Source organism: Mirounga angustirostris, unplaced genomic scaffold (genome assembly GCF_029215605.1).
Source record: "Mirounga angustirostris isolate CCGP_5_RB_7025 unplaced genomic scaffold, mMirAng1.0.hap1 SCAF_12, whole genome shotgun sequence".
Lineage (NCBI taxonomy): Eukaryota > Metazoa > Chordata > Mammalia > Carnivora > Phocidae > Mirounga > Mirounga angustirostris.
This window is the reverse complement of record NW_026991720.1, coordinates 36,298,730-36,308,433: the sequence shown is the minus strand read 5'-3', so window position 1 is coordinate 36,308,433 and position 9,704 is coordinate 36,298,730. Positions and strand designations below refer to the sequence as shown.

Sequence of the window (9,704 nt, the reverse complement as noted above, 5' to 3'; positions counted from 1 at the left end):
CCGAGCAGGGAGCCCGATGCGGGACTCGATCCCGGGACTCCAGGATCATGACCTGAGTCGAAGACAGTCACCCAACCAACTGAGCCACCCAGGCGCCCAAACATTTTTTTTTTTCTTTAAAGATTTTATTTATTTATTTGAGAGAGAGACTGAGAGAGAGAGAGAGCATGAGAGGGGGGAGGGTCGGGAGGGTCAGAGGGAGAAGCAGACTCCCTGCCGAGCAGGGAGCCGGATGCGGGACTTGATCCCGGGACTCCAGGATCATGACCTGAGCCGAAGGCAGCCGCTTAACCGACTGAGCCACCCAGGCGCCCGCTTTCTTTTGTATTTTATATCCTAACCAGAAGTGGAAGTCAATTTCACGTTTTCATAAAAATGAAATTTATATTCACTTCAAGATAGTGAACACATGCCTTTGTATCTTCTCCTCCAGTTCCCATTAAATTACTAGTAAAGGAACAAGTACATGGTACCATCAAGATGTAGAGAAAGGAAGGATCCTTCTCACCAGACCAGTGATTTCAGTACACATCCAGAAGACAAAATAGAAGAGTGTTGAACTGGGGAGCCAGAGAGAAGCAAGCTGTAGCCTAGTAGCCTCAAAGAAGATGCTTCTGGGGAGGAACCTCTGACCAGTCCAGGACAACCCCCAGAAAGGCTCTAGCACCAAACATTACCGGGAAATTAAGGGAGGGTCTAAAAATTGAGGGTGATATTAGTGCAATTAATAATTGAAGATCTTTGTATTGACCAGTTGCTCCTCTTGGGTATGTTTATGTGCTTGTTGCCAGGTGTTTGGCCCCTTGACAAAATACTCAAAAAACAAAATAGGTCAGTCAGAGAAAGACAAATACCATATGATTCATTCAAAGAAGTATATCCATCATAAGAGGTGGTTGTGAGGATTTAATGAAATCATGTATACAGAAGTACTTTGCACAGTGCCTAGAACATAAAAAAACATTCAGTAGATGATAGCCATTGTCATTTTTATTGTTATTGATGAATTAGTTGCTTTATGTAGAAAGGAATCCAAAGGTTAGGTGTTGGAGAAGAGATATAGTGGATATGGATTACAAATTAAAATCCTCACCCCATTTTCCTTACCAGTACCTACTTGTGTAGAAGAAGAAATCAATGTATGTAAGGACTCCAAAGAACTTAGAAATGTCTATTATAAAATTGTATTAAAATGGCATCCATCTGAAATTTCATATATATAGAAACAAAATTATTTGTTTTGAGAAAATTCATTGTGCTATTTGCATTTCTAAGCCAGAAGACAAAGGATTTCTTTAAAAAAAAAAAAAAAATTCTCTATAGAGTGTCATTAACATCCACTATTAGGGTTTTCTTCAATGTCCTGGGGTTGGAAGGATAGAACAAATGACCTGCTACAAAAATAAAATTGCTTTAAAATCTTCTGACTTACGCTAAAAATTAATGTAAATCCTGCTTATCAGTACATTGGTATATCTTGATATAAAAATACTTTTACTTTACATGGAGTAAACATTGCTGGCCTAGGAAGATACACCATTTTCCTCTCTAATCCTTGGCATACTACTAAAAATCTTCAGTTTGGGGGATGCCTGGGTGGCTCAGCCGGTTAAGCGTCTGCCTTCAGCCCAGTTCATGATCCCAGAGTCCTGGGATCGAGTCCCTCATCCAGCTCCTTGCTCAACAGGGAGCTTGCTTCTCCCCTTGCTTGTGTGCTCTCTCTCTCTGACAGATAAATCTTTAAAAAAAGAAATCTTCAGTTTGGGATAGATCAGTTTTTATAGGTACAGACCAAACAGTAACAACAAAAATTTACTAAAACTGTCTACTTATTCTAATATTTTTAAGTTAATACCTATAAAATGCTGTGAGGTCATCACACAAGATGACTGGTCAATTTTATTTTTTAATCAAAATGGTTTTTATGTATTAATATTTAAAAACCTAGTGATGAACCTACAGATTTCAATTTCAAATCAGCTTTGGTCTAAGTAAGAATAATAATAGCAACAGTACTTCCTAATACACATAAATGTAAATTGCTGTCAACAAAAGTTGCTCAAAGCAATTACTACTTAAATGTCATTGTTTCATACTTGATGTATTATAACTAGTAAATAGGGAAGATCCCCCCAAAGTGAGATACTTGTAGTTTCCCTAGCTTGTTCTCAATCTTTTTATGTTTATAGGCCAATTTTTTCTGACTTTATAGTCTAGTTGTCACTGATGAGCATAGCCAACTTTCTTCTTTGTTCATCACTGTCTTTTAATAATTTCCATTTGTGATAAGTCTCCAATTTGTCTATGTTTCTAATGGGAAATCAATGAAAGATTCAATATCATCGGAGTCTGATGAAAATGAACTCAACCAACAAAAAGCTATCTTTTTTGTGACATGAGCTATATTTTCATTGAAACCTGAGTTTTTCCTTCTTTAATCCTGGCACTACTTTTTAAAAATGTGAAATGTTTGGGGCACCTGGCTGGCTCAGTCAGTAAAGAGTATGGGACTCTGGATCTTGGGGTTGTGAGTTTGAGCCCCATGTTGGGCATGGTGTTTACTTAATAAAAATGTTTTAAAAAATGTGAGATGTTTTCCTTTTACTGATTCTGTAATAGTCTTTAGTAATTAATTTAATGAGGATCTTGAAATAATATCCATTTAAAATTATAAAGAAAATGAAGTAATTTACAATCGAGTTATTCCAATTTCTCCTTAGGATTCTAAATTCACTCAGTCAAAAATATTCTTTTACTACCTCCTATTATGGGGCAAGGCACTCTTCTGGGTAATTGTACACCAGAAATACCAACATGTGTGTTTCTGCCTGAAAAGGGAGGAAGATCTAGTGTGTTTCCAATAGTGGAGATGGTCAAAAGTAATGACAGATCTAACTCCTTTGAGCATTCACTATGAAATATACCTAACAACTTTCTTAAAATCAAACCATTTTCTTCTGGCATACATAATGTTAGCTATCCTCTGTGGAAAGATAATGTGGAAAGTTACTTTAAAGGAGACAACTCTAAATGGCAAAGAATACATATAAAAAGGCAGTACCCACAATAGCAAATATATTTAGGCCAAACTTACAAACAAAATGTAGAGTTACAAATAGATTCTAATTTAAGTTACAAATAGATTCTAATGAAGATTTTAGTTAAAAAAGATCTACCCACTAATGCATTCAATATAAATGCATTTTAATTAGCAATGCAACTTTTAATAAACTTATGAAAACACTGGTCATAAAAATGGTCTTCTGTACAATTCTGTATTAAGAAGAGCAAGATAGAAAGCTACGCAAAGACAAATCCAAATATCCCAGGGAAGAAGAATTTAGTCAGAGCAAACTAAAACAAAAATTCTTAATGAAATAATAGCCTAACTGAAAAATTATAGGAAGAGAAAGAACTTGGCTCGTTAATTCATCATGGAACAGTATATAGTTTTTTAAAAGATGTTTTTAGGGGGTGGGGTTTTTCTGGTTTCAGCAAGATATATAAGAAAACAAATTAAATCAACATTATGTTGAAAAACATCTCCATGTTAACTATTTTTTAGTGGGGTGATAAAGTTTTGCCCTAAAGTATTCCTATCACTCCCAGTAACTCCTTTGTAAACATATGGTATATAAAATGAAAGCCATAAGAAAATTATCCTTACTGTCAGATCTAGTTTTTAATCTTTAAGTTAGAGTAACCAATCAATTTATCTCTCCTATAATGTTCTTTCTCCATATTATATTCTGTCAGTTACTTTACTGTTTTAAAATGGCTGCTTTAATTTAGGATGCCACCTCTTGTCATTTCATAGTTTTTTGTTTGGGAGGAGAATTCATCGAAGTGGATATTCTGTAACTTTGTGGTTATTAATTGGCTTGAATCACATTTTTAGCTCAGAACTTTTCTGGTCATAGAAAATGAATTATCAGAACATTAGCTTTGTGGCTGTAAAGTCTGCTACCTTTGAATCTGATTGTTAGTACCATCTTAATACTACTTTATAAAAAATGCAGAATATACCTTTATATTTGGCTTTCTCAGAGTAAAGATATATCCTTTAATTAAAGCTAATTTGCTCAATATTGGCTTGGAAACTTAAAAGATTTTACTTAATACTAATATTTTTGTAGCTATAAGCTCATAATTTTAACACTTGACTTTTCTGCTATACTAATTCTGAATAGTAATGAAACATTAAACTATTTCATTTGGATAATGTTGATATGAATATGTAACCAAATATTGGAAAATTTCAAATCAACCTGCTACCAACCATGAACTCTAATAACACATGGGCATTTTTTATGACTATCACTTTTAATATATTAAAATTATTCAGTAACTTTTTTTGCACATTACATGAAAAATTAATTTTTAAAATTTTATTCAAAGCATTAGGAAAATCATATTCAAAACACAGAAATCATCAGACTGTAACAAGGCTGCATAGATAGTAGTATACGAGGTCCCTGACACTAAGTGACTTCTACCTAACAAAAACTTCAATGTTCAAGTCACCAGGTAGAAAATGGTAGAGGCATTAGGTCCTCTCTCTGAGGCTAGAAAAATGGCTTCAGTGGTGAGAAGTCACACTTTAAACAACAAAGATTAGATTATCCCCTAATTTACTTCTACTCCCCTCTTGTTATTTCTCAGATATGAAAATTTAGAATGTAAGGATTACTAGAAGGGAACAGGGGGTAAATTACCTCTTAGGGGATACCCTGATCAGTGCCTGCTTTAATCAGACAAAACACTGAATTAAGTTTTAAAAATTACAACCACACCATCATGCCTAACTAAAATTGCCAACACGAATACTTTTTTTACATAATACATTACATGTATACAAGAAAAAAAATGACCTGTTTTCAATCCTTTGACCTTCAGTAGAAAAAAATGTCATCACTAATGAGAGATCTGAAAGGTAATTTTCATGGCAGAGCATTAATTCCATAGAGATCAAAATCATTTCTGAATAGCGAAAATAGCCTAAATCAATGAGAAATTGCTAAATTTTTAAAAAGTTTACTTTTTGAAAGGGAAGACAATTTATTTGGAAGGAATTTGTAGCGGGAAACATTGTTCATTAAAACATTACCCTGAGAAAGACTCTTAAAATTGCCAGTGCTTTCAGAGCCCCTCCCTCCACCCCAACAATGCAGGAAGGAGCGATTTGTAGGCTTCTAGCCTCTTACAGTTACCTACAGGAAGAATGTTTTGATCTCAACAGTCTTTTGGGCTTTACTACTACACTGGTAATAGGCCACAACCAAGACATCTGAATGGTAGACTATAAGCAAATTTTTGCACTCATTTCAGGCTTCTCCCTTTATCCTTTTTTAAGAAAGAGTTTGTAATTCTTCAAATAGTCTTGGACTCAAACCTGTTGACAAAAAAAAAATCTTTTTGTAAGCAAATTGGAAATTTTCTTATAGTAGTAAACAGTCTGGTCTACAGTCTCTAATCTATGCCTAGAAAATAAGGCATTATTAATTCTTCATTGGCCACTGCAGAGCATAGACAAGTGTTTTCTTTCTAATCAGAGGCATATGCAAACATTCCTCAAAGTGCAGTTATTTTTAACCTCTGTGATGCATTTACACGGCATCAGCATTTACGACTCCTTACATACTTGTAGGATAAAATGCTTACTCCCAACATCTTACATACACCATAATTACTTGAGAAAAGACAAAGTGAGAGCAGCTACAGAAGTAGCAAGGTGTTTTTCACAAATAAAAAAACCATATACAAAAAATGGCAAGTTGGTGGTAACTGGTAGTATGAACTCTCAATAATATTCCACTTTGGGTTCCAAATTAAGATTTGACAAGTTTGAAACCTTGTCCTGTGTCCAGCACAGTAGGAAGAAACCAACTCATTTTTAATCTTTTCAAACACCTAAAACAACTTTTGCAGATCCAAAAAAGGTTCAGACCGCACAACCAATTTGCCAAATGCACCAGTGGATATGTAATACGAGGGAAGTGTAACATCCAGTGCTTGGCCACATCGCTGCCTGTTGGCAGATGCAGAGTGTAGTCACTCCACCGCTTTGACACACCGTAGACTGCTTTCACAGTGCGTCCCTTTTCAGTCCAGCAGATGTTATTACTGGGGTTGCAGTTATATTCTACCCAGTCCTTTGTAAAGTCACCCAGCTGTGGTGGGTCAGCTTCTTCAATATCTATGGTCTTTGTCATCTCTGCTCCTTGCACCGCAATGTACTGATCATTGATTTTTCTCACTTCTTTCACCCACGGAGTTGAATTCTCACTGTCTAATACGATAATAAGGCGAGAACAGAAGGAGGCATTCTTTTCTCTCCACCATTCTAAAAGTGTGTCAAGGCGCAGTATGTCTCCACCTGTGAACAAAAGAAAATTCAATAGAGTAATAATTTCTGAAGCCCTCTTCTTAAGTATAGTTTAAGTTCCTGGAATTAAAGATGTAGGCCAAAAAAATAGATGGAATCTTCCTTTCAAAAGTCTCTTGTCAGATGAGTTTTTTAAAAACAGACTTTCAACTTCAGGTAAAAAAAAAAAAAAAAAAAAAATCCTCGTTATATTAAAAAAGGAATAGGTTATAATAAATTAAGAAAATTGTTTTTATGAAACATAAATTACATATTAAGATCTTCTTCCCACTGCTGTCTCTGATAGTGTAAAATCTGAAATGACCAGGAGGAATGGAAATAAATTGTGAGGGAGAATTATAATAAAATGGTATTTATAAAGAAATTTTAATGACAAGAAAATGTCTATGATACTAGGAGAAAAAGCATAACATGGAAGTCTATCTTCTTTATGAACAATTAATATTCTTTTATTCATCAGCCTACTATATCTTAGACTCTTGACAATGAAAAAGCTGTTTCATGAATTGTTCTTATACTCGTGCTTATCATTTCAGAGCCACTATTTCAATACATGGTCTCCACGTATTACTAATGTGTTGCTTCACAGAGAGCTCCAGAAGATACCTTTTATTATATGGTAAAATGTTAACTTTTCATTATTGCCAGTTCTCTTCAATTTCGCTAGAGATCAGAGAATGACACAGATTACAAGAGCTATTATACAAAATCCATCTGCCACAAAACATCATTGTCTAACTTGCCTTCTACAACTATTTCAATAAATATTCTAAAAGCATGTTCTACACTAATTCTCTTATATACATGCTCTTTAGATATCAATAAAAGATTTAAAGGGGCATTAAAGCCTTTTCATATGACTATTTCTCTTCTCTGTTTGGTTTGCTCTGCTTTCTCCTATGAATAGGTTCTATGTTGCATTTGGCTTTTGGCCCAGATGGAAAGTACTTAAATTTATCTCAGCTAACAGCCATCTGATGCAGTTAAAGTAGTTGAGACTGCTTTTTAAAGGCTTTGTTTATCTGTGATAAACTGCTTTATAGATTGTCTACATTTTTTTCATTTATTTCTCTGTCTTTATCATAATTTTTACTCTGAAACAAAGAGGCAAAAATAGCCGATTCCATATTATGAAACTCCATAAATGTAAGGAGACTACTACCTCTTCTAAGAAGTATTGTGAGTAAAGTTAGGTGATATAAGGGCAAATACAGATTTTCTTTCTCATAGTGGTATTTAGTTCTGGACCTGCTCTTAACTTGCTAACTCATGTAAAATCCAGTCATGATGTTTTCTATTTTATAGGTTTTTAGAAAGATATAATTCTCAGAGCTCAAAGCTGTCACGTGGGCTGGAATAGATTAAAGCATTTTCCTCTGAGCAGGAGGGTTCAGTAGTATTTTTGAGTACTATCTGCCTTTGAGGCTATGTCTCTAGCAGCCCAGGGCAGGAACTGACTGAAAGGAAGGCTCAGCCTCTATGCCTGGTTCAACCTGGATACCTCAAAGTGGGCTTGGCGCCTCAAGCTGAGAGAGTATATAGAGTTGCTGAATTAGGATGGATGAACCTACCCATCCTGAAGGCAGGGCTACGTGCTTTTTCCATTGTGTTCTTCTACTTTTTAAAATAAAGTCTTCAACAAAGAAAGTTACACCTACAAGAACAAATCTTCTTGGCTAAGAGAGGAATTCTATAATGGTCAACTCATTGGTGACATAGTCAAAAAATATTATAAAGATACCATTCCAGAATGTAATTGCTAGATATTTACCTAAAATATAGTCACACTTTAGAGTTTTTAAGTCTTCATAAATTATTGCTAACTCATAGTGAGTGAAAATTTAAGAACACTGATGTATATGTTATTTATCTTGGTGTCTATTATTTTTCCTAGGAAAAGAAAAAGTTGATGTAAATAGTAGTAAACTGTACATCTAGAATTTTTTCCCAAAGCCATTGTTTAAAAGATACTTGAAATAAATTTTTAAAAGATTTAAGAGGAAAAATATAAACTTACTGAAAAATGCTTATATTAATAAATCCTTCATGTAAACATAGAACAAGCTTACTTTTAAAATTACTTTCTTAAAATACTTAAAATAACCAAGGATATATGCATGACCACCAAAATTATAACTTTTCCCCCCATTTGATTTGGGGAGAGTTCATTATTATAAACATTACAGTAAGTTTTCAATAATCAATCCTGGGTTGTAGGTCTGAAATTCTATTTCTGTAAAGATTTCTGAATTGACCAGAACTTTTTCTTCTGTGCTCTAAGGTCAAGTACACAGAATGCTATACTTTACCTAGAATTAAAATAGCCATAAGGGCTTAAAAAGTTTTCTACATTGACTTATTAAAAAGTTACAGGTCAAGTAAAAGATTTCACAAACTATATTCAAGTAATTTTGATGTGGACTACCTTCTTCGACAGTATTTAGAAAATGGGTGAACAGTGCTAACAAAAATATCTACTAAACCAGAACGTGATTTTCTCTACCTTAATGGTTTTAGCCTTGGCAGCACATGGTACAATGGGGGAAAAATACACTTTAAGGGGTTAGGCAGAAAAAAAAATTATTTCTGGATTTGAATCATGGTTCCATCACTTACCAGTTGTATGACCACAGATATGTAACAACTTTAGATTTTCATTTTATTCTTTGAAAAATGAAGATGATAGAGGTGATAGTACTTACCTCAAAGTTTTTTAAGTGAAGATTAAATTTAATGTATATAAAGTACCAAGCATAGTAACTGCTTCAAATGTGCCCAATAAATGTTTGCCTTCACTCCTAGACAGCCATTAAGTTATTCAATATTTATTTGCAAAACCAAAAATTACAACAGTATTTTTATGATGAAACCCTCATTACAAATCTAGCATGAAATTAGTGAGACCATGATGGTTTAAAATCATCTCTATTTTAACCTTTAATCATCTCTACTTGGAGTTCTTATGTTGGGAGCTCTACCTCTGTCCTTCCAGAACACTTCTGTTTATATTTGTCCTTGATCTGAGTATCTATTTCTACTTATGTCTATTTTATTATTTGTAGGTGTTCTTAGTATAAAACATCTGTAATATTTAAGGAAAAAGCAGGATAGAATTAAGTTCTAAAAGAACTATTTCTAACATAAAATAAGAAAATTACCCCCCTTCCCCCCCCTTGCCCCATGATTCATTCAATGTTCTGTTACTTGACGATCCCTACTAGGGATCTGCTAGGCTCTGTTCTAGGTGCTAGGCAAATAATTCAAAAAACAAAGCCCATGACTTACATGGTCTCTCTTCTAGTTGGGAAGCCCAAAGAAC

The 9,704-nt window shown here is 34.2% G+C and overlaps 1 protein-coding gene across 2 annotated transcripts in view; it reads right to left on the bottom strand.

Moving 5' to 3' along the window:
* Positions 1 to 861: 861 nt before the first annotated feature.
* TMEM168 (transmembrane protein 168) overlaps positions 862 to 9,704 on the bottom strand; it is a 32,105-nt gene continuing 23,262 nt past the window's right edge. For both annotated transcript variants that reach the window (XM_064575031.1, XM_045864384.3), the window contains exon 5: positions 862 to 6,376. In XM_064575031.1, the coding sequence (XP_064431101.1) occupies positions 5,829 to 6,376 (548 nt within the window). In that variant the 3' untranslated portion in view covers positions 862 to 5,828. The remainder of the gene's footprint in view (positions 6,377 to 9,704) is intronic.